Genomic DNA, 25,111 nt, shown 5'->3' on the forward strand with positions numbered 1-25,111 from the left:
TGAGCTTACTCTCAAACTTGATGGGTTTTTTTTCCTTTCAAATTTTTGACTTGAAGCTTGGACATTTTTTCAGTTTTTTTGGTGGAAATTTACTCATTTTTTCTGTCCAAATTTACCTTAACTAGTATTTTTTTATCAGTATTAAAAGGAATTATTGACTTAAAAACATTTTAACTTTCTGAAAAGTTGCTTGTAAATTAGTTTTATTTCTAGTGTAATGAGATATTTGCACTAGAAACTAAACTAAAATCTTGGTGAGATTTTGCGTTTCTGCAGCTTTTCCTCCACAGCAGCTTTTATTCTCTGCAGGCTGAACTTCGTGGCGGCAGGAAATGAGGAAACTCTCCTGCTGCCTTGTAATTAGAGCTCGACAAACAGGACGCACCCTGAAAAACTCAGAAAAACAACATCCATCACCTCCACACATTTATTGTGCTGAAATTTCTCCATCATGAGCGGCGACACGAAACTTCAGCAGGAAGAGATTCCTGAGTCCAGGCACAGAAACACGAAGAATTACCAGGTTTTACAGCAGAAAACAAACTAATAGCTCCATGCAGCAGTTTATATGTAACCAGCTAAAGCAGGGGCCCAAAGTGGGTCCTGGATGCTTTAGTCTCTCCCTGGTTTAACGCTCCTGGATCAAATGAGGACTGTTAGAAGAACATCGACCGGCTGAAAAGGCTGTTGGTACCAGGGAGGGAATAAAACATGCAGGATGCAATCGGACCTCAGGATCCACTTTGGGCTCCCTGATCTAAAACTTGAACAGATTAAATTAATCTCGCAGTAATACGTTAGTCCAAAAGGAGGAAGAGAAATCTCCACAGAAACAATGAAAGGTAAATATGTACACCCAGGTGTCCGTCAGGGAACATCCAGATCCGTTTGAGTTCAGTCCACGGTTTAAATCCGAACAAAAGACCTTTAAAACGTTTCTCCAAGCGATTTGTTTCTGCTGCGTCATCAATATCTGATTTAGTTCTTCGTATTTGTTTAATTTATAAATGACTAAAATACATAAAGAGGTGAGAATTTTGAAGATGCAAACTGGTGAATTTTCTTGCTTATTCGTGAAAACAGAAAACACGTGTTTATAAAAACAAAACTGGAGCCAAAACATAAATAAAATTAAGTTAAAAAATCTGGAGACATGAAAAAAAAATAAAAAATCTATAATGCCAATAAATCAAATCAGAAAGCAGAAATAATTTTAATTTTCTTGTAATTGAAATAAAATCAAAATGAAAGATAAAATTTAAGTTTAAATGTAAATTTGTCAGGATTTAAAATCATTTTAGACCAAAACTGGAAACTAAGCTTAATTGTTTCTTTATTCCAGCAAAGCGTTGAGGTAATAAATGTTAACGTCTCTTCAAATGGAGCCACATGAAGTTTCCTCATTTGTAAGAAATCTGGCAAAACCATAAAAAATGTTAATTTTTTCTCTTAATGATTTTTGTTTAAAGTTTGACGAAACGAGATAAATTAGAAAATTCAACAATTCTTTGATAAACAGGTGAAGGAGGAACTGAATAGTTTTCTCATTATGAAGGTCAAACACTGCTGTGGGACGGCAACAATTCTTCAACCAGCGTTCGTCACAAAATGGCCATCAATGTTTTTTTTAATGTGAATTTTAAAGTGTCGTGTTAACAAATGTTGACGGAAGCATAAAAATTTAAAATAACTCCTTGAGTTTGTTTTCGGCTCTTCTGAAAAAGAGTTAATCCAATAAAAATATTTAAAACTATTAATCCAAATGAAAAACTAAACAGCATTATAACTTTATAAGTCCAAGAGACGCTCTGGATGATGATGCTCCAGTAGCTGTCAATGTTGCAGTAAATCTGAAAAGGCCTCTGACTCAGACTGAGCGATATGACTTAAAAATTTTATTTTCCTACCAAATCTGATTTTTTATTTACTTAAAAAGAAATTACAGATGATGGATTATTTCAATCATCCCTTCTGTGAGTTAAGACTCAAGATGGCCTCCCTCCGCGCGCTGACATCACTGAACTATGGAAACGATAATTAAAATTAAATCCAAATAAAATCACAAAAAACAGAAAATGCGATCTATGCATCGATAAACTCGATTAATCGCCCTGATCATGACATGCTAACAGCTCAATAACATTCCATAGAATACCATCCGCTAATCCACCTCCTTTGCTTTTGCAGCATCATTTTGATTTGTTGGGCTTTAGCAGAGGGGACCTGCTGACTTAAAAGGAAATAAACTTTCCATTAGTAAATGGCATCAAATAATTGAAATTAATAATCCAAATGAAAAAACATGAATAGTCTAAACTTCAGAACCGCACCCGACCGTTATCCACCATTTCTGCACATTGTCTGACTGAACATAGAAAATTCAAATAGATGGAAAAACTCAGAAAGTTTTTAACTGCTAAAACCTTCCAGAGGATCATGATTGAGCCAGAAAGCATCATATTTTAACAAAACAAAAGCAGAAAACTTAAATCTGTGAAAACTATCAAATATTTTAATAAACAAATATTTTTAAACTGAAATAAATCACAGAAGAAACAGGAATTAAAAATGGCTGCAGATGAAGTCTGAAGCGATTTTCTGAATTAATCAGCAGATTAAAACCCTCTGGAAGGAGATTTTTATTTTTTAATCCTTTCTGCTTCATGATTCGACTGAAAATCTTCGTTTTGCTGGGAAATTAAAAGGTTCCTGCATTGCCGATCAGTCAGACGGTCAGGATCCGCGCACACAGGAAACAGTAGAAGAAGAAGATGCAGACGTGTTCTCCTTGAATCGGTTTATTTTTCTTCAACCCGGTGACACCGCCGCTCCGCCGCCGCGTCCGGTCCGTCCTCCAAACCCGACCGCTGCCGGGTTTGTCTTCAGACAACAGGCAAAAAAGGAAGAGAGCCACCTTTCTGAGCCCTGACCTTTGACCTCTCCTCCCTGGGTTTGCTAACAGTGTGTGTTCAGGTCCGGGGGTTTCTGGTCCGACCCGGCGTCTGGGGGATTCGCTTTCCCCTCCCTCTCTCTCTCTCTCTGGTGCTCGCTCGCTCGGCCCAGCGCCGTCTCCCATCAGCGTCTCCTGCAGGACAGAGCAGGAAGTTACTGTAGGCAAACAGGAAACAGTTTTATTTCCCAAATACGGGTCCAAACGTTTGCTTTCCCTACATTAACTTTCAACACGACTCCAATTTAAGCATTTAGATCGTTGGACTCAAACAGATCCTGCAAACACACACACACACACACACACACACACACACACACCCACACACACCTACACACACACACACACACACACACCTACACACACACACACACACACACACACAGAAGACAGCTGCGTTTCCATTCCGCAAACTAGAATTAGGAAAATAAATTAGCTTAATGGAAACATGACAAAAAAATTCATCGAATTTATAGCTGAAGCGATTAATCAGATTAATCAAACCTACAAAAATTATTAAAGAGCAGCAGCATGTTTATAGGGATAAAAATCACCTGCTCTAGACTCCCCCTAGTGGCCTGGAGGGACCACTGAGCCTTGCTGTCAGTTATGCTAGCTCTTTTTAAGCTATTTGTTACTTTTTATCTAATTATTACTAGCTAACTGTTGGCTAGTTTTAGATAACAGTTCTGTAAACAAAACTTTACCCATTTATATTTTTTGTTGAATTTTCAACTAGAAAGTTTTAGCTAAAACTTAGCGTATATCTTGTTAGCTGATTTCAGGTCAGCCTTTAGATGGCCATAAAAAGTATTTACCCCCATGGAGGTTTTCCTCTTTTATGACTTTTACAAATCAGTCATAAATCAACAAGACTCGTTTAAAAAAAAAATAATTGGGTGCAGCGTTTTTTGGAGTTTGCATCGTTTGTGTTTGAGGGATGCATGGATGGTAGCAGTCAGTGTTGCAACTAATCTGAAGAGGGCTCTGACTGAAGACTGTTGCTGTATGCTAACAGATTAAAATTCAGGCAGCTGATAATGTTGTGGATGGCATCGTCTCTGATAATCCACCTCCTTTACTTTTGCTGCACCTCTCCAAATCTCTATCTGTTCTCTGGACTTTGATTAGACCATTGCAACAACTAGATTTTTTTCTGTGTAGTTTTTCTGAATTTACATGTTACTTACCTCCTAATTTTCTGCTCCTGTAACGAGGAATTAAAATTGGTTTGGGATGTTGTTGTTCTTTGGAGAATCTATATTTAACGGACTTGAGGATTTGGCTGCGATCTGTCATCAGTAACGGCGATGAAGCTTTCCCTGGAGTCACATGACTCTGACCTCGACTGTTACTTTGGTTGGTTTTGGTAATCCTCAAGATGTTTGTGTTGATTGATAAATTAGAACAGATAAAATATTTCAGCTAAAGAGCTTGCTTTTTTGGGAAGAAAAAAAAATCAGTTAGCCACTTAAAAAGTTAAAATGGACGACATTTTTCAAGATGGTGGTCAAGGAACGTTTCTTTTTGCGTTATTTTAATTTATTTTAGTTTTCAAAATTATGGTTGTCATGGAAATTTAATTGCATGCATATTTTGAACCACTGAAAACGGGTATATTTTCTTGATCTTTTATTTTTTCAAAATGGCCGTCATGGTTGTAACAGAGAATATGTTTGTAATAAAGTCGGAAGAAGCTGTTGCCAGTTGGACACAGCTGACCAAAATGTTAGGTCCGTTAATCATTAATCCGTTAATGAAAAGTCTTAGATAAACTAATGCTACTAATGCTAAAGTGATCAACAGAAAAAACAGTGGAGGTTAGCGCTAAAATAAATTTGCTACATATTACTTTGAAGTTATTTGAATTTAGATCAAATTGATCCAATGAGAAAAAAATTATTACCAATCATGGCAAGAATCAGTTTAAAAGGCTGGAAATGGCAGCCATACTGTCCTCCTTCAATCCAATGGAAGCACCAGAAGTTTACTTGTTTTTCCTCTTTTGGCTTCACTTTTACTTTAATAAAGAATGAGTGAGGAACCTGATAACGAACAGATCAGTTTTATTGGATCCTGCTGCAGTGAATCCAACACACAACAGACGCAGCTTGTTGCTGCTGAACTGGCTTTTATTTTAAAAAGTCTCTGAAATGTAAAAAACCAAATGTGAAAATATAAAACGATCTAAGTCTTTGTCTCTGAGAGTTCAAGGTTTTATTCCACAGCTTGTCCCTGCTGTCTCTGCTGCTTGGCTTTCCTGTCTCTGTCCCTCTGCCTGCCTTGGACCTCATGCTTTTCAATTCTCGCCCTTTTCTCTCTGCTAAAACAGACACCAGGAGGCGATTCAAACATCACACCCTGAGCTGGAACATTCCCTCCGTTAGCCGCCTCGATGCTCTGGACGCACGTCTCACCTTCCTCCGGTTTTGAAGATGAGGTCGGCGTTGGGAGCGCCTTTCGGGTGCTGGTAGCGCGGCCGGCGCTCCCGGTTGGTGTTGGCCGGAGCCGGACGCTGGGCGAACGACTGCATCATCTCTGAAGAACGTGAAGGAATGAAACACAAATGAAGATGAAATGAAAGAAGAAGTCCAGAAAAGATTCTGGGTTTTCCCCTGACAGGCTCCAAATTCATGTTCTCAGATAAACTGGGCGACGCTTCAGGAAATAAGTCGCTCCATTTCCTTGTAAAGATCATTAACTACTAATCTAGTTAAGTGTCTTAGCCAAGCTAAAGGTGAATCGCTAAATACAAGCTATAGAAGGTATTGCTAAATCGCTAAACACCAAACTAAAGCAGAAGCTAATGCTAAGCTGCTAGACACATTAAAAAATAGCAGATGCTAATGCTGCTTATGTTCAGTAACCACTAAAACACTTAGCTGAGAGTCTTAGCTATGCTAATGCTAAACACACACAAAATAGCAGAAGCTAGCTCAACACCGCTAAATACAAACAATTTTTACACGCCAACTCAAAACAACTAAGCACAAAAAATAGCAGACGCTAACAATAAACCGCTAAACAAAACAAAGCATAAGCTAATTCCAAACTGTTAGTCACATAAAGAAACACAAGATGCTAACGCTACATAGCTAAATAAAGAAATGTGTGTACCCTGGTAGTCTTCCTGCTCCTGCCTCTCGTTGATGTCCAGGGTGAGTTTCTTCATCCTCATCCTCTCCTCCTGCTCCGCCTGCTGCTGGTTGAAGTGATTCGCCGCCAGGTGAGACGACAAGGGGACGTTCAGGATCTTATACTGTCAGTAAAACAGGAAATTGTTACAATGTCGTATTAGGGATATTAGAGAAAGAAAAGACAAAAAAAGGAAAAAGAAACTCATGAAGTTCAGAATAATATCTGAAATTTCCTATAAAAAAACTCAGAAATCTCAGGTTCAAAAGTCAAAATTTTGTTACTTTTGAAAAATGAAACAAATTGTCTTTCAAAAAAAAGGTTTGGTTGAGACAAAAGCACCAGACTGAAGATTTATGTCATCCAGTTTTTTGTAGAAAGAAAGAAAATAGAAAAGTGATCAATTATAATAACTTATTGAGCTTATTTTTATTTATTATGCAGAAGTCTCAATGCTCCTTCTCAACCTGTTAGCTTAGCTTAAAGACTGGAATCAAAGGGGAACTGCTAGCCTTATGCTAACAGAAACAGATGCATCCAGCAGAATCTTCAAAGCTCAACAATAAACCGACTCAGAGCTGAAAGCTCCAGTTTCTCCCTGACAGAACTCCTTCAGTGCCGAGCGGCGGCTGGACAAACGGAGCTCAGAGCTGCAGTTCCAGCTAAACTCACACAGTGTTTACTCAGGGACAAACGTCATTTCCCTCCACGCTGAAAACCACAAAGTAGCTCTGTGTTCACGCCGCGCTGACGGCTAACTGGAGCGGCCTCTGGCAGGCGGAGGGGACACACCCTGCAGCCCTCAAACCGCAGGTTTCTCCCCCGCAGGCCGGACGGAGATTTAACCCAAAGATATTTAACTGGAGACGTCAGCAGAGCAGCGCATCGAAATCATCTGCTGAGACTTTAATACAGTCAGGATGGAGTCCCACAAGGTTCACTGCTCGGTCCTAAACTTTACTGTATATTTAATGTATCCAAGTTATTAACATTTATTTGCTGATTATGTCACACTGGGGTGAGCATTTATCTTTCCATCATTTTACCAATAATTACCATGATAAGTTCCAATAAATTATGTTTAAATAATAAAACATAATTATTTTTGTTTTAATTAACTGTCCATATTTGACCATTTTCTCCACTGGTTTTTCTTTGAAAGCATCAATTAATAAAAATACATTTGAATATAATACTAACATAAAACACGTATACAAAACAAGGTTTATGGTTGTGATAGTTATATAACGAAAAAGCTACAATGTCAAAAACGACTAAAATATTAACTATGTTAAAAAATATTTTAGTTCATATTTCAGAAAATAAAAAAAATATTTACATTTTTTCAAATAACTTCTTTTCTAAAATATATTTTTAATAAATCACTTTCCATGTTATGCTGTTGCTCATCATTTCCATACATTAGTTAATGTTTGGTGATCTGAGCACAAAATCAAGTTTTGACAAAGCCGAGGTCACAGAAAGCCTCCTGCTGCATTAGTTTGGTTTTTCTTAGCATTGTGTTGGGATGGAAACGTTAAAAATTAACAAAATAAATCCTAATTTTGGAATTTGAAACAAAAAGTAATGAATCATCAGCATAAAGAGAATCTTTATGATCCAGATCAGTCGAACCTCTGAGGGTTTTGCTGGTCGTTTCCTCACCTGCTGCTTGTTTCCTTTGCGAGTGAGCATGACGAACTGCATGGTGTCGGAGATGTCCGAGTCGCCCTCTCCCATGCACTGCTGGCCGGATCCGCCCTTCTTCAGCTGGCTCTTCAGCTGCAGCGGGATGGCCACGTCCAGCTGGTGAACCTTCACCGCCTCGCCGCTGCGCTGCTGCAGAGACCAGAAGCAGGAAGTGGAAAGTCAGCAGGCAGGAAGAGTCACCACATCCCACTGGAAGGACAGGAGGAGAGAAGACCTGCAGGTTCTCCAGCATCATCTTATCCAGAGCCTGGATGAAGTCTTCATCCTCAGCGCAGGGGACGTGCTTCAGTCCTCCGCCGCGGATCGTCACTTCCTGCCAACAAGAAACCCGATTTAACACAAAGACCATCCACCATGACACCAGCAGATCAGTCACATGAATACATTGTTCTCCTCGTCCGTCTCGTTCTCCTTGTTGGAGTCGGTCAGGTAATCTGTGTTCTCCTCCTCCTCTTCCTCACGCTCCTCTTCCTCGTTCTCAGATCCTTCCTGTGGAGACAAAAAACCTGATTGTTACCTAAACAAGAAACTAAAGAAACAAAGAAAAAGAGAGAAACAGACTAATATGAAGATTTGTCTTCACAGTAAATGCAGACAGGAAGACAGAAAAGAAGGAAAGCTAGAATGGAAGAAATGAATTTGAAGAAAAACAAGAAAAAATGAAGAGAAAAAGACAAACAGGAAGAAACAAAAAACAGCAACAAAAATAAAATAAAACAAAGATAAAAATGCAGAAAAAGAAATATAAACTCTGCAACCGCCTCACTTCTCTGTAGCGTGATGTAAACACTGACATGTCACCATAGCAACCAAATGGACTCACATCCTCTTCCTGTTCGTTCAACTCGCTCTCGTTGCCAGACTGCTCCTCGGTGTCAGCAGCTCCCTCTTCGTCCTCATCCTCGTCTTCCTCATCGAGCGGCTCGCCTTCACTCATGGCGCTGGAGCGGCCGTCCTTCTCCATGGCCATGCCTTCATTAAAACACACACACACACACACTGCTGTGATGAACACATTAAACATGGAGGACACCAACGGATAATTAAAGCGTTCACCTGTTGACAGAGGGAATGTGTAACAACCTGATCTGAGGCAGCAGATCAGGTCTGGTGTGTCTGAAGGCCTGAGGAATGTCCAATCACTCTCTACTCTACAGCATTCATGTTGTCACCAAAACACTCAACGCCAGCCGTGGAAAGTTACAGGGTCAAAACATGCAAACCTCTTCCTCACTTCTCATATCCTCCTTTAGGGGGCGCCGTAAGAAATCTTTCAATACATTTTACAAGTTTTACTTTTGCATCTTTTATCTAATAATTCCAAGAGCTAGAGATGCAAATGATCAATTTATGAATTCACTCATCTAAAGTTGATCGATTAACGGTTAATTGATAGGCGGCCATTTTGTTAAGACTTCTGTTGCATCAAGAGGGACGACCATCTCTGCATAACACAAAATGCTAAATTATTCATAAAAAACATAAAATTTTAACATTATTTTGTGTCAGCTGTATCAAATACAGGCACAAATTTTAGTTTTATTACCTTATTTAAAAAAATCTCTCAGGTTGCAGAGTAGAAAAACAAAAGAATAAAATATGTAAAGAAATCCCGTCTGTGGTTGATTTGAATGAAAGTTAAAATTTCGTAACAAGTGAATTAAATCACGAAAGCCTTTAAAATCGACAGTCGTGTTTTTTACCACCATGTTAAATTTTTCTCTGTCAGCTGCTCCGCTTTCGGTCACATCCCCACCTTCATCTATAAATAAGAAGTTAACGCTGCTTCCCTGAATAACCGCTATTAAAGGTGAAACTTTATTGTGTGCTTTTATATTTCAAAACAGAACCGCATAAAGTGCATTTTCCATCCCACAACGAACTCTGACCCGGTTCTCTTTCTAGCTCAGAGATCTCTCCGCCATCTTGTTTCTATATTAACAGCTCCACTTATGGCCAGCGGCGCCCTCTGCTGGATGGCGGCCAAACTACAACAATAACATAACATCTAAGCGGGAGTTATTAGTTAATCGATTGGAATTCATTTTAATCTAGTAAACCATTAAATTCACAAATACAACGAAGAACAAGGGACATACTGCTAAACAAAAAATAACTATAAGAATTTAAAAAATCTGAGAATAAAGTCAAAAATGATATGAGAATAAACTCTAAATAATACGAGAAAAAGGTCAAAATTATGAAGATAAAGTTGCAATATTATGACTGCGTTCTCATAATAGCACGACTATTTTCATATTTTATTAACTTTATTATAAAATTGTGACTTCATTTTCGGGATTTAATTTTTTTCATTTCTTTTTTAATTTATTTTCCGATACAAGTCATTAACCGTAAGTGGATTAATTGTTTTCATCCTTGTCAGGAGTATTAATAGACTGATTTTGAGGTAGTTTTTCCTCCTCTGAGCTAATTTACCTCCAGGTTGTTGCACCTGAGTCACTATCTCAGAGGGTGGAGCTCACATTTTTCTCTGCATTCCAGTGCAACACACTGAAACTGTGGAACAAAGCAGAGTTTTCATGCTGTCATCGAGCTGCGGAGCCAGATACACCTGCTGCAAAATCGCTTCCTTCTTCCCTTTCACCTCAAACAGACTGGAACTAAACCAGGCTGCAAGACCAGGCCATTCCATAAACACAGCCACGCTAAAAAGAAAGTACACCCTCATCCTGACCTGGGGTTTTACGCAGCAGATACCAAACCACCACACTCTAAAGATTATTCAGATACACTTGTTTCTGCAAGCTGGCAGCCATCTTGTTTTGTAGAGAGGCTTTCTCTTTCAAAACAAGCCATTCATTGGCTTGTTTTGTCATGAACTTTAACCTTTGACTTTAGAGTTTTTTATTTCTTTGTCTTCTCTTTGGGTTAGAAAAATCTACTTTTTAAAAATGCAGCAGTAAATTCACAGATTTCTTCCTTGTTTCACTAAAATTCAATATTTTCTAAAATGAATAAAACGGTTGGATTGATGAAGGACTGTGAGCTCTGAATAAATTAAACAGATTATTGAAGGTTAAAGAGCTTCCTGAACTGATTAGTGTTGAAAAGAAATCTTGCTATAAAACTTCAACCAACTGTGAAAACTCACTAAACTCCAGCCTAATGGGTACAGGATGTACTAACTTTCTGCATTCCTTTTAAATAATATAACATTTAATTTTGTTTAATTAAACTCTTCTATACCAGTTATAGTCCAGTTGTGTCACAAATTGCAATATTTCACCAAACATCAACTAAGTAACGAGGGCAAAATGATTAATCCTCCACTAATTTAGTAATAAACTCAAAAAATTGCCAACAGCTGTAAGAGCAACAAAACTGGAACAAGAATATAAACATTTTGCATTTAGGATAAAAAAAAAAACTTCTTTATCTGTAAATCTACCCAGAACTCATCAATAGATTTAAATTATGTAAAAAAAAAATCTTATTATTAATATTTAATAAGTTGGTTAATCTAAAACAATAAACCGGAGGACATTGTATTGATGCTAAATCAAGCAAAAAGGACTTTTCACATGTTGACGGTGGAATAATTTCTTTTAGCTGCAGATAATCATTCACTATAATCATCATGTTGTTATTGTATTTTAGGGAAATAAAAGGTTTAGTTTCTTATCTGTACAAGAAATTGAATTGCCTAAAGTATTTTTTTATTTCTAATATTGTATAAATAGGATTAGGTGGATAAATGAAAAATCAGCAAAAAGTGCCATGTAAAAAAACATTTGATTTATCGATTAATAATCAAACAATCGATTACCGTAAAGTAATCGATTGAAGTAGTTCTGTAAGTAACAAAATAAATATTCCACCTCTAGTTCTAGATGTAATAATATTCTCATCTGAGGCCAGATTTCCACTAAACCTTCGTTTTTCATCTTTTCACTTTGAGGGGAATGCAGCTTTTCCAGGCAGGTGAGATCATGAACGAGTCTCTCGTTTAAAGACGATGTTCTGCTGCGTTGAACTTGCTTTTTTAGGAAAACTGCTTCACTGAGTCTAAAAATAGCAGCTCATCATCATTCGCTGCTGAACATGCGTCTGCGTGGTCAAAGCGGCTGTTCTTTGTTTTTACTCGGATGAAAACAAAACAATTAAATCCATTTTTGATGAGTAATTTCTGTTTTGGTGACGCAGCTGGAATAAAATAATCCATACATGTGATGACATTTAATCCCTGCGTGCTGACGGGGCCGTCAGGTGAGCAAATGCGTTTGGTATGCAAGCGTTTCCTCCTACGCAGCAGGGAATGCGGCTCTGCTGGGAGGAAACCAGAAAAACCAGCTGCAGCGCCAAACCACCTCGTCCGGAAACTCATCCTCACCCAGTTTGACGAGAACTTCCCTCTCCAGGTCGGCCACCTGCCTGGTGGCGTCGTCCAGCGAGCAGCTGAGCCGCATCTTGGGCCGCAGCAGCTCCAGCGTGTCGCTGATCATGTAGTCGATGTCGATGGGGAACGGGTGGTCCTTCGTCCAAACATCCACGCTCTTCTTCCACCAAATGTACCGCTGCAGAAACACAAACCTCATTAAACCTTCAGAGAGATTCACATAAATCCGTGTGAATTCACTATCATATGACATCATTTATAACTGTTATTAGTTTGTTTGTGGTTGTTTTCTACATTCTGCAGCAGGACAAGTTCACTACAACAGAGCAAAATGATTCCAGAATGATTACAGTGGTTAAACAAACGTTTTCTGACAGATAAAATACAAGACAATAAGTTACTGAGCGATTATGAATATTTATTACAATAAAATAATAAAATCCTGAATAGTTTCCTCCTCAGATTAAAGCTGTAAACACAATATTGTAAATAAGAATTAAATAAATTCTGGTTAAGTAAAACTAAGATAAATTCAGGGAAAAATTAAGAAAATAGAAATAATTTGGGTGATTCTCACTGATCCAAACCGAGAAAAGTTTATTCTGACTTCACGTCATTCTGTGAGGAAAAATGGATGAAGATATTTGTTTTCAAATTGACGTTTTTAATTAGGCGTGAGATTTAACTTCTCCATTTGAATATGAATCACTTTCAAGGACTTTATGCAGAAATCAAGCACTTTCCAAACCTTGAAAACACCAAAATCCTCAAGGATTCAAGCCCCTGAATGAACCCTGGGGGTTCTGTTAGCATGTTAGCGGCGGGAGGCGCAGCAACGGACCTGGAAGTAGATGAGGAAACAGTCGAGCTTCTTCTTGCTGGAGCCGCGGTCGAAGTACTGGCCGCAGGTGTCGAGCAGCGTGCAGACGAGCCGGATGCGGAACAGGTGCTCGGGCGGGTCCAGCGGACTGGGGCTGCCGTCCGGGTTCACCCCGAAGGAGATGAAGGAGAAGAGCGTCCGGAAGACAACGGCCGACTCCACCATGCGGTAGTTGTAGAGCTCACCCAGGAACTTGGCGCTGCTGATCCGCCGCTGGTTGAACTTGGGCTGGTTGACCTGGAAACAGCAAACCATCAAGGCTGTGGTGGCAGCATCATGCTGTGGGGAAGCCACATTATTTCATTTCCATCTTTTTGTTTCCATCTGATATCAACATAGTTTCAGTGACATACGTTTCACTTTCAGAAGGCAGAATATAGAAAATACTGTGAAGCTACAGAACATGCTGTTAGGAATTAAATGATTAATCGGTTTAATCGTGATTAATCAATTATTGAAATAATCAATTAATTGGTAGCTGGTCGTTCAGACTTCTGTTGATGTTTGTTAATAAAGAAGGACAAGTTTTATACATTTGGAAGTGATAGAAGAAAAACATGAAGGTTGAAATGATTAATGGGATTAATCGATTATTAAAATAATCGATTAATCATTAACTGAAGTGTAGAAGCTCAATTAAAGGCAAAAAACAACATTTTGCTTTCAAAATTGAAAAAAAAAACGTATTTTCTACCCACAATTCCTTAAGTTGAAGTTTTAGCTTCAAATTCTGTAAAGAAATCTCCTCTTAAGCACCTTGTGAGTCAGTTAATCTAGAAACTAATCTCAGGATCAGCCCTGCGCTGTGCTGATGATAAACCAAGCAGGAAGGTTGGCACTTTGCTGGAGGATCTTCAGCTCAGTGAGATGACAGATTAAAAAAAAAGATGGATTATTCTGACAGATTCTGACTTCTGGTTTTATCTGAGGTCTGAAATACGGATCCAATTTTCACAGATCCAATTTTTTTTATTCTGACACCTAAAAGATGTGCAGCAGGTTTTTGAATCCAGCAGAAAATAAAGAAGTGACAAGATTTTCCACATTTTATTGAAATCTAACCAATGTCCTGAAAAGTTCCTACTGGGATCATTTCAGACCAAACCCTTCAGGCTTTGGTCTAAAGTCACAGTTTGAGTAAACATGCTGTAGTTACTGTCAACAGGCTTGGATGAAAGGCTCAGTGTTTCCACAGGGTGGATGTTTAATGTGTGCAGTAATGTGCAGACGGCTCTCCATGTGCAGCTGAAACATTCCAGGTGAAACTCAGGCTTCAGATTTTCTGTTTTGCAATAGCAACAGCTAAGAAAACCTGGAATAGTTCTTGTTTTTACATGTCTATCGATGCTTTTTAATGCACAAGAGACATTTTAATACATTAGAAATGTTAATAGATGAACTTGTGAAGCTGAAACGATTAATTGGATTAATTGTGATTAACCTATTATTGAAATAATTATAAATTTAGCAATTAATTAACCATTAAGTAGAGTGCACAGACTCAAAGAACATATTCAGAGTTGTAATTAAGAGAAAAATTTACTCAGAAACTTTCTTCAAGTAAAATCAGAGATACTCCCAAAGGTAAGATTTTTCCACAGCCTTTCAGACCACAATATGTACGTAGCGTTTGGAGTTACAGTACCTCCATGCCCAGCCGGATGTCCTCCAGGACGCCGTCCACCACGTGGATGCCCACGTCCTCCTGGTACGCCACCAGGCCGGCCAGCAGGTTGGCCACGCAGTGGATGCTGTTGTACTTGATGTTCCAGATGTTGATCATGCAGCAGATCAGGTAGCCCTTCGCCTCGGGCTCCTGCCACGGCAGCTTGCGCATCTGCCGCAGCACCTTCTCCGTGGTGACCTTGGACAGGTCCTTGTACAGCAGCTTCCTGATGTACTCCTGCAGCGGCGGCCGCTTCTTCTTCACGGCCTTCTCGATGGGCGGCGGGTTGCAGTAGTAGTAGGCGTTCTCCACCATGGTGACGTAGCGCGCGTCCAGGTGCTGCGCCTGCTTTTTACGCATCATTTGTTCCTGCAGAGCAGAGAATCTGAGCTGAATATCTGCTGAAATTACAGTTCTGTTTTTTTATTTTTAACATTTTAAATAATTTACGAATTTTGCTGGACGATAAATTATCCCAGACATTAACACGATAAACAATAATGTTGTTTTGAGACCATTTTGAAGTAATAAAATGGTAAGAAACAAATTCTCAAAAATCAACAAACTTTAATTTCCAACATTCAACATTTTAAATATCCAGAATAAACAAAACAAATTAAATGAATTATTAAGACACCATAAACAAAACTGTCCTTCAAAAATGGCTACATAGAGTTTAATGTCTTATTTAAAAATAAGCATAATTGCTTCTTTATATCCATTTATTGTATTTATAATATTTTGTAAAAAGGCAAAAGTGGTTAAATAAAAAATATGCAGAATCAGATAATTTTTAAAAATTAGATTAATTGTCAGAATTGATTATTAAAATAATTGTTAGTTGAAGCCCTAATTGAATTACCAGCAGTGCCATTAAATTAGTTTGAGCATTTAAAGACATTTTTAAATTATTAAATGCCAACCTGATTCCAAGCATCGTTTTAAAAAAGAGACAGAACATCTTTAGAAACTTTCCCAAACATGAAAACAGTAAAAACAAACATTAGCTGTGTTTCCATCGACCGTAGAACTGAACAATTTGACATTTCAGAAAACATTTGTTTAATGGGAAAACTTCACTTTTGAAAAAAACCTTTTTTGATAAAACCTCCTGGCGGATTTTCTTGAGTCAAAACTGGTTTATTTTGCAAAACTGCAATAAAAACACTTTTTCTGCATCACATGGTCAACAACAGGATGTTACTACTGGCAGAAACGTCGAAGAAAACAGGAAGTAGACGGAGGATGATTAAGCGCGTGTTTAATTACTTATCGCATGAAAAAACTTATTCAGGTGATTTTAATTGTTTATGTAATAGAAACATCACAACTGCAAAATGTTTTTTGTGCAATACTGAAAGTTTTGCAACAGATTCAAGATTTAATCTGTCTTCTGGTTAGCAGCAGCTGGTTTTTGTGCTCATAAAGACAGAAACGTTGGGACTGACCAGCAGGACGCTGATCCGCAGGTGAGAGTCGGGCGAGCGGAACAGGAAGCGGCCGCAGGTCTCCAGCAGCGTGCAGGCCATCTCGATGTGGTGGTGGGTGAAATCAGACAGCAGCATCTGTTGGGGTGCAGCCAAACGGACCTTTTAATCAAACATTTGAGGGAACCAGAGGACGGTCCGGAGGTCCAGACTCACCTTCAGGCAGTGAAGCGTGTCGGTCTTTGAGAACATCTTGAACTTGGAAAGTTCTCCGATGAATCTCACCGTTTTGTTTTTGGTCTCGATGTTGATCTGGTCCTTCTTACGGATCTAAAAATGGGACAAACATTTTCTAAAGCAAATAATTTCATGCCTTATTTGATGTTTTTTGGGGGGTTTTCTATATTTAAATAAATTACAGGGCTTCTAAACTTACACAGTAAAACTCAAGAATCTTTCAAGCATTTCAGGAAAGTTTTCAAACTTTCCAGGAACTACACTTGAGATTAGGGGAGACACGATTAATCAGATCAATCGATTATTTATATTAATTCTTGTAATGCACAACAGAGTTTTGCACATTTCGAAATGTTAATACAAGAAATGAGGAAATATGGAGCGCTGTAACGATTAATCAGATTAATCAATTACTTTTCTGGATTTCAGCAAAATAATTTTAGTAATTCTATCTGACTTAAAACAAGTTACGTCTGATTTAATGAAAACATTTTGGTTTAAACTGCAAATAATATTTCCCTACTTTAGGCTTTTAATCAAATGTTAGATTGTACTTCATTATCAAACTGTGCAGTTTGAATACAGAGCATTTTCAAGGACTTCACACAGAAATTAAGCACTTTCCAAAACATGAAAATACAAGCAAGCACCTGAATGAACCCTGAAAGGCTTAACTAATTCTGAGATCTGCAGAAACGTGCATCTGTCTCTGTATTTACAGTGAATTTAAAGGTTTAATGATGGAAAATCGACCCACATGGAACCTGAAGTCTCCCTTCAGCATGGAGCAAAGATCCTCGGCTACGTCTGACATGCAGGGATGCAGCGTCGCCACCAGGCGAGAGTAGAACGGCAGAAGATCCAACCTGAAACATCAGCTGGTCACCAAACAGAAACACGGTGCGACAGCGCCTCTGTGTGGCGATTCCAGGTATGAACCTCACCTCTGCCTGGGGACGGTGAACAAGGCCCGGACCAGCTTCCTCCGGTTGGATTTGGTGTTCATGTTCATGCAGAAGTCCATGGCGGCCTGAAAGAGTCCAGATCAGCCGTTTATCGACTGTTTGCAGCTGCAGCAGAGTTAATCTGAGTTAATCTGAGGTCCAAACCTCAGATTAACTCACCTTGTCTATCAGGTCTCTGTTGACACAGTTAGGAAGCTGCTGAATGAAGGCGTCCACGATCAACTTCAGGTGCGACCCGGTGTTGGCCTCCTCGTCTTCTTGCTCTGCACAAAAAGACGACAATAATCTAGATTAAAACCTGCCAATAAAAGAAAAATGCTGTGAAATCGGCCATCAGACTGCACTATTATACTATTATATTAATCACCTTTAGTGTCCTGCTATTATTCAGTTAATCTAATGAATAAATACGCTGTACTGAAGTTGAGTCAAGCAAAAACAGAAGAACTTTTCTCATGTTAAGTAGTTTTTTGGCTGCATTTAACTCAAGAAAATGTTAATTTTCTATGTAAAGATGGAAGAGAATTAATTTATTTTCTTCTTAATGGATTTTTAATAAATTCTTCAGTATTAAACTTTATAAAACGGATGAAAAATCTGAAGAATGTGCAAAATTTTATCAGATTAATTGTCAGAGTAATCGATTAATAAAATAATCGTTAGTTGCAGTTCTAGAAACAAATTCAGGATCTGATGGATGAATTGTCCCAAAAGTTATTGCCATAAACTTAATATAAGATTTAAAAATAGGATATTTAAACAAAACAACTGATGGTCTGTAAAATACTTCGGTTTAATCAGATTATTTTTGTGTTTTTCAGCTGAATTGTTCAGGAAAATCTCCGATTGAATCAGTTCCCACCTTGCTCATCCAGCAGCTTCTTGGCCAGCTCCTCGTTCTCCACCTCTTCTCCTCCCTCCAGCTCCAGAGGCTCGTCTGCGATGTCCAGCGCCTCCAGCTCCAGCTCCAGCTCTTCTGTGGTGCTCACGTCCTTCGCTTCTCTGCCATCTGAGGACAACAGCGCATCAGTCACACCGGCCCCAATGGTCCGCTCCACCCGACTCCAGTCCGCTTGTCCAGAAAGTCCAGTTTGTTTTGCTGAGGTGTGAATGCTGATCTAACTCTGGTTCGCCTACAAATCTCGGTCTCGGTTCGGTTGAAGTGAACTCTGACGCAGTTTGAATGCATAAGCAAAGACCCAGGATACTAGAGACTGCTCCAAAAGCAGGAGGTGAATTACAGCGCAAGGCATCCTGGGTAAATAAAACCAAAACAAACTTGCTAGCCTAGCGCTAGCAGCAGACATTGGTCATGATCTTTAGCCAAAGACAAAAGTTTGGTAGTAACTACGTAGTTACATTTACTTGTGTAACATTAGGATTATTTTTACTGCACTGTATTCATTTAGATATCAACTAATTAATTTTGTTGTGAAGTATTTCTACTCTTACTTGAGTAAAGGTTCTGACAGTAACTGCACTGAATAAAAAACAAAAGATTTTTTAAACAAAAATCTTTCCAGACACACTGGCAGTTTTTGTTAAAGCTTCATATCAAAAGAAAATTTAGAAAGACCAATTAACCTGACATTATTTTCAGTTTGGTTGTTTAAAATACCAAAATTTCTACAACAACGTATTTTAATCCGTCTGGTGATGTAGTTTAAAAATATTTATTGATTGATGTTTGATCAGTTGATCGGTACTCAAGAAGCTATTTTACTAAATACTGTTTTACTCTTGAGTCAATTCTTGGAAGTTTCCTTTTTACTGGAGTAAAAATACACTGAAGTAGAGCTACCCAAAGATTATATTACAGTAAAAATATATTTGGTGAAAACAAATAAAAAGATTTGAATAAAAATGTATTTGGTAAAATTCTACTCAAATACTGAATAACTGATTAATTACCAATCATTTAATATTTAAAAACTGTATTATCAGTTGGACCAAAATATAAAATGATGTGGAAATTTTGTTGTTTTTAAAAAAAAAAAAAAAAAAAGCAAAAAGAAAATAAATCACTTGAATGAAAATTACAAAATAACAAGTAAAAGAAATATTTTTTCAAATAAGTTTCTTTCAATATGAATCTTGGGAACTTTTTAATAAAAGTTTATAAGCTTTTGCTCACAGTATCCAGAAATTTTACTCAAGACTAGAAATCCTTCGTAACAAATAAATAAAACTAAGAAAGCACAGAATAGTGATAAACGTACCTTTGGTGTCGTCCTTGTCTTTGCTCAGGCCGCTCTTCTCGTTGTCCTTGAACAGGATGGCGGGAACAAAAGCCTTCAGGTCGATCAGGTTTTCGTAGAAGTTTCGCGCGTCTTCGTCCTCCCAGATGCCGCCTTCCAGTTCGTACTCTCCAGGTTTTCCGGGGGTGAAGATGTCGATGCCGGGGCCGTGCTCTGAGGGAGAAAACAGCTGATGCCAGGGCTACATCCAACCAAATTATCCACAGAAGGATAGTTTTATGCAAAATTCCCATTTTTATATTTCCATTAGGATCTCAACAGCCTCTAATAAACAGACCAAGCACTTAAAAACCCTGATCCAAACAATTCAAATAAACTGCCTTTTATTGGCCAATAGTTTTTGGTATCTGGAAAATGAGCTGTTTGAGAAATTTCCTGATTGTTAAGTCACATTCCACAGACTCTGCCTCGTTACCTAGCAACCCCAGCAGAATTCCACCCCGTTACCTAGCAACCCCAGCAGAATTCCACCCCGTTACCTAGCAACCCCAGCAGAATTCCACCCCGTTACCTAGCAACTCCAGCAGAATTCCACCCCGTTACCTAGCAACCCCAGCAGAATTCCACCCCGTTACCTAGCAACCCCAGCAGAATTCCACCCCGTTACCTAGCAACCCCAGCAGAATTCCACCGCGTTACCTAGCAACCCCAGCAGAATTCCACCGCGTTACCTAGCAACCCCAGCAGAATTCCACCGCGTTACCTAGTAACCCCAGCCTGAGCTTCATATCCGCCTATGAAGAACAGTAATAGGTCACCTTTAAAAAAGATTTTATTCAATTTCATACGATGGAATATGAAGAAAAAACAGAATTTGGCTCAAACGTGTTTTGTTTAAATCGTTTTCAGGTTGTGGATTCTTTGTTTGGACAAGTAGCTAAGGTGATTATTAAAGTAAATAATCAATTTTGAGAATAAATTAACAGTATAGCAACTGGATGACTTTTTTGGGGAAGTAACCAGTAATTACTAACTAATTACTATTTCCCAGTAACTTGATCTGCTGGGCGCCCCCTGCTGGGCGCTCGCTCACCTTCCTGCACGGACTTGTCCTGCGGCAGCTCCGGCATGTTTTCGTCCAGCAGGTCAGCCAGCGTCTGCGTGTTGGCCAGCAGCTTCTGGTAAGACGTGGCGAACTCCTCGTACTGCTTGTGGCGATCCTCGCTCAGCTCGCCTTTGGAGTGCAAGATCCGCCTGAAACCAACAACAGAAAACCTCAGCTCAGGTCAAAGTGATTAAAAATCCTTTTTACAGAAAAATGTATTTACTTTTCCATTTTCTGTTAACTTTCTTTTAGTTGAGGAGCTCATTTATAATTCTGATACACCATCCAGCTCTACAGTCCTTCACTGAGTGAAGAGACTTTAACTCCTGCTGGTAGTTTATGAATCACTGATCAGATTAAAGATCTGCTGGATCAACCTTCCAGAGCTCTCAGGTTCTGGTTCTGGTCTGAACCAAACATGGAGAAGCAGCATTCAGCTTCTATGCTCCACAAATCTGGAACAAACTTCCAGAAAACGGCAAAACAGCCGAAACACTGAGTTCCTTTAAATCTAGACTAAAACCCACCAGTTTAGTTGCTTTGGAAACGTAATAAATTGAACATTGATCACAATATTTCATGAGTATTGATGATTTTAACGATGGCACTTGATAAAATGAAATGTTTGTAGTTTCACAATTGATGACAGTGTGTTGTTTTTATTACTCTTTTAACGTTTCTATGTCTTTTTTATGGTGAAAAGTCCTTTGAACTGCTGTGTTGCTGAAAGGTTCTATACAGATAAACTCGATAGATAGATAGATTTATTGATTGACTGATCTGACCGGTTCTGCCTCTCGATGTTCTGCAGCTCCCGGTGGTCCTTCTTCAGGTGTTTGGTCAGGGAGGTGAAGTATTCCCTCAGCAGGTTCTGGAATGGCTGCTGCTTCTCGGTGCTGATGATTTCGCACGGCGGGAACGCCAGGCCGAACTTCTCCGCCGCCAGCTTCACCCTGCGCGGCACCAGACCGGCGATGTCGTCGCCACAGTGCTTGCAGAAGCTGATCACCACCGACACGTGAGTGTGCGTCTCGCGGTCCGTCCCGATGATGTTCTTCAGCTGCTCGTAGATCAGCGACAGCCCCTCCTTGTCGGTGAACAGGCCGACGATGGTGAGCTCGGCGATGAAGCGCAGGTCGGTGCGGAGCTTGCTCACGTTGGGCGCCTTGTCCTCCTTCCTGGCCTCAAAGTGCTTCTTCCAGGCCTGCAGCAGCAGCGGTGCGAACTCAGCGTAGCGCTGGTGGAACAGGGAGCACAGGTGCACAGCGCAGCCCACGTCTGAGATCTTCAGCTTGGCCTCCACCAGCGAGCTCACCGCCTCGCCGATGTACTTGCTGAGGTTGAGCGAGGCGAAGTCGTTGGAGAGCGCGTCGCGCTGCTGCTCCGTCAGCGTGCGCAGCTTCTTGACGAAGGCCGTGTTCTTCTTCAGGCTGGAGTCCAGGCGGCTGAAGAAGGCCTCTTCGGGTCGGGCCTCCTGGGCGTTCTGGTTCCGGCTGCGGAGCTCCTTCCGGCCCTGATGCCGTTCCCAGGCCTCCTGGTGCAGCTGGTGGCCCTCCTCCTTTTCCCTGGAGACAAGAGACAACAGTGGACCAGAGTTAGAATAGTTCTGTGTTTTTCATTACACTGAAATTTATGGTCTAGTTTCTAGTGCAAATATCTTATTACATTAAAAATACAACAAAACTAATTCACAAGTAACTTCAGCGATATACAGGAGCTTGTTTTAAGTCAATAATTTTGTAATATTGATGAAAAAGTTCTAGTTCCAACTGCAAATTATTTTACAACAAACATGGGAAAAAATGATCTGGCAAATGAATAAGCAGTTTTTCATCATTATTAATGAACTATTGACTTAAGAATTAAGACAGGGAGCTGCACAGTGGTGCAGTTGGTAGAGCTGTTGCCTTGCAGCAAGAAGGTCCTGGGTTCGATTCCCAGCCCGGGGTCTTTCTGCACGAAATTTGCATGTTCTCCCTGTGCATGGTGGGTTCTCTCCGGGTTCTCCGGCTTCCTCCCACAGTCCAAAAACATGACTGTCAGGTTAATTGGTCTTTCTAAATTTTCTGTAGGTGTGAGTGTGAATGGTTGTGTGTCCTGCCCTGTGACAGACTGGTGACCTGTCCAGGTGACCCCACCTCTCACCCAGAACGTAGTTGGAGAGGCAGCAGCACCTCCTGACCCCACTGGGGACAAGAAAATAAATGGATGGATGGATGGATGGATGGACGACTTCAGACAAGCTCCTGCATCTTGCTAAAAAGTGTCTTCTTAGTTAATTTTGTCTTATCTCAAATGTTCCAACACATTTGGATTTTAAACTAGACAAAATTATTTTAAAACTTTTAGATTTTAATTAGAAGATCTGCTGCTGTTGCATGAACCCTCCAGACCTCTCATGTCTTCTGGTTCCAAACACGGAGAAGCATGTTAAATTTATGTATATATCTTATGTTTATATTTGAAAGTCTGACATTATTTTGATTTTATAATTAATGGATTTGATTTAAATGCATCTAACAAAAATTTAACTGTTTTGTGACTCGTCGATATAATAAAATTAGCAGCTGCTATTTGTGTTATGTTTGATTCCTAAACAGGAAAAATAAAAGCCAGGATTTCTTAATGAACTGGATTAATCCAAACTTAATTTGACCTCATCACTCAGTTTCTTCTTCATAATGAAGTTAACCATGACTCACTTGAGCAGCGCTGCCTCTTCCTCACGCTGCCGTTTGGCCTCATCTTCTTCAAGCTTCTTCTGCAGCTCCTCCTGTTGCTTCTTCTCCTCCTCCTCTTTCTTCTTCTGATCCTCCTCCGCTTTCTGCTTTTCCTCCTCTTTCTTCCTTCGCTCCTTTTCCTCTTTCTTCTTCTTTTCCTCCTCTAAGCGCTTTTTCTTCTCCTCCTTGCCTGCATCCTTTTTACCGCTGGCTTTCGCCTCTTCTTTAGCCTTGTCTCTAGCAGATGCCACCCTCCGTTCAGCCTCTTTATCCTTCTCTTTTTCTTTGTTGGTGAAGGTGCTGACGTCTTTTTCATCCATGTTTACTGAGGGCTTGCTCTCAGCAGGCATACTGAGAATGGAAAACAAAAACTATCTTCAACAAAACAGAAAACTGTTCAGATTCCTTAAAAACCAGGAAGAATAAACTAAACTGAAGCTTAAAATTGGCAACTTTTCTATCTGTCGAAGCCATTAAAGAGTGAAATCCTAATATATCACACTGCTTTTATACTAATTTCAGAGAGAACTGTTTATTAATCAAACAGGAAAAGATCCTTAAACTGTAGGTGCTATGTCAAAACATACCAGATGACTTCAATTAAACCAGATACAAACTGAATTTTTGGACTTTACTTCGTCGGTTTGAAAAAAAGTTAAATTGTTCAAAAATCCAACAATGATTGTGAATATTTAACTCATTGTGACTTTTCTTCAAGAATAATTCATCATATACAATAACTTTCTAAAAGATTCTAATGAATGAGTTTCAAAAACATTTAACTTCCCTTTGGAATTCATGAAGTATTTCTGAATTTGATGTAGAGCAGATGAATTATGCACTTGAATATAATAAGTTATTTTTGTGGCAATCTGACACACCGTGTAACAGCTGACTAAAACAACTTCTACAAATCCGTGCGCAAAAGAAGTCATTCCTTATTTTGTAAAAAAAGAGAAAAAAGTTTTAAAGACAAAAGTTAGATTTTAACTCCACACTGTTCTATTCAGTTCAACTTCATATTATAGAATATGAAGATGAAACTTCAAACTACCAACTATTACCACGCAAAAAAATGTAATTTAAACTGTAGGAGTTGTAACAAGACAAGTATCTTTTAAAATTATTATTTCAAAACCTAATTTAACGACAAAACCATTTACGTGCATCGTGAGGAAGAGTCGAAAATCAAACCAACGAACCGCATTTTAACCACAGGCCTTAGCTGACACGTTTACTGAAAAAATACAAGTTCCTTCAGCTCTTAACAGCTAAAGTCGTCGATGTGCTTTCATTTCAGGGTGCTACTAACAAGCTGTAGCGTTAAAATGTGTTTAGAAATTCATAAGTTAGCATTAGCATTAGCTAAGGCATTGTATGAACCGACATAAACAGACGTTTATACACCCCGGGAATGCGCATTAAGCTGTGGCAATGTTGACTTTAAATAACATACAGGGTAAAATAACAGATATAGGCACAGATCGGTGTAAATGTGGCTGTAAAAAGATGAATTTTACCTACTGATGACTCCAAAACAAACATCGGTGAATGGTTTCCAAGTTAACCGAAGAAGGACCCTGTTATATTGGTACTATGTGTTTTGCCTGATTAAAAATATAGTAAATAAAACAAACATGGGTCATTTTGTGGCAGCTAAAATAATTGGTCTATGTAAATACAGATTTTAAAAATATGTCTATATTTTACTTTATCATATTTCTTGGCAAATTTAAATTGTGTCAACTGGAATTTTTA

General features: G+C 39.1%; 1 protein-coding gene across 4 annotated transcripts; it reads right to left on the reverse strand.

The window, feature by feature from the left end:
• Positions 1–413: 413 nt before the first annotated feature.
• Positions 414–24,947, reverse strand: upf2 (UPF2 regulator of nonsense mediated mRNA decay). Of its 4 annotated transcripts, none has more exons than XM_044108264.1 (21): positions 24,874–24,941; positions 23,336–23,704; positions 21,419–22,198; positions 20,622–20,782; positions 19,550–19,741; positions 18,193–18,339; positions 17,490–17,593; positions 17,310–17,395; positions 17,123–17,231; positions 16,345–16,458; positions 16,150–16,266; positions 14,681–15,070; positions 12,997–13,272; positions 12,150–12,333; positions 8,619–8,767; positions 8,180–8,284; positions 8,010–8,108; positions 7,751–7,924; positions 6,068–6,209; positions 5,368–5,488; positions 414–3,085 (listed from the first exon to the last, which is right to left on the reverse strand). In XM_044108264.1, the coding sequence occupies exons 2-21, from the start codon at positions 23,701–23,703 to the stop codon at positions 3,076–3,078; spliced, it is 3,828 nt and encodes a 1,275-aa protein (XP_043964199.1). In that variant the 5' UTR covers position 23,704; positions 24,874–24,941; the 3' UTR covers positions 414–3,075. The 4 variants fall into 4 exon arrangements, with proteins under 4 accessions (XP_043964199.1, XP_043964196.1, XP_043964195.1 ...); XM_044108261.1 differs by lacking the exon at positions 414–3,085 and adding an exon at positions 4,995–5,273 and having other exon boundaries at positions 24,878–24,947; XM_044108260.1 differs by lacking the exon at positions 414–3,085 and adding an exon at positions 4,995–5,273 and having other exon boundaries at positions 24,874–24,940.
• Positions 24,948–25,111: the final 164 nt, after the last annotated feature.

The sequence above is a fragment of the Gambusia affinis genome, linkage group LG23 (genome assembly GCF_019740435.1).
Source record: "Gambusia affinis linkage group LG23, SWU_Gaff_1.0, whole genome shotgun sequence".
NCBI classification, from domain to species: Eukaryota; Metazoa; Chordata; class Actinopteri; order Cyprinodontiformes; family Poeciliidae; genus Gambusia; species Gambusia affinis.

Excerpts from the sequence above, each read along its gene's own strand:
- upf2 (XM_044108261.1), bottom strand. The coding sequence starts at position 23,703 with ATGCCTGCTGAGAGCAAGCCCTCAGTAAACATGGATGAAAAAGACGTC. Across the intron at positions 15,071-16,149 it reads TGCGGATCAGCGTCCTGCTG|GAACAAATGATGCGTAAAAA; the intron begins GTCAGTCCCAAC and ends TCTGCTCTGCAG. Across the intron at positions 6,210-7,750 it reads GCAAAGGAAACAAGCAGCAG|TATAAGATCCTGAACGTCCC; the intron begins GTGAGGAAACGA and ends TTTTACTGACAG.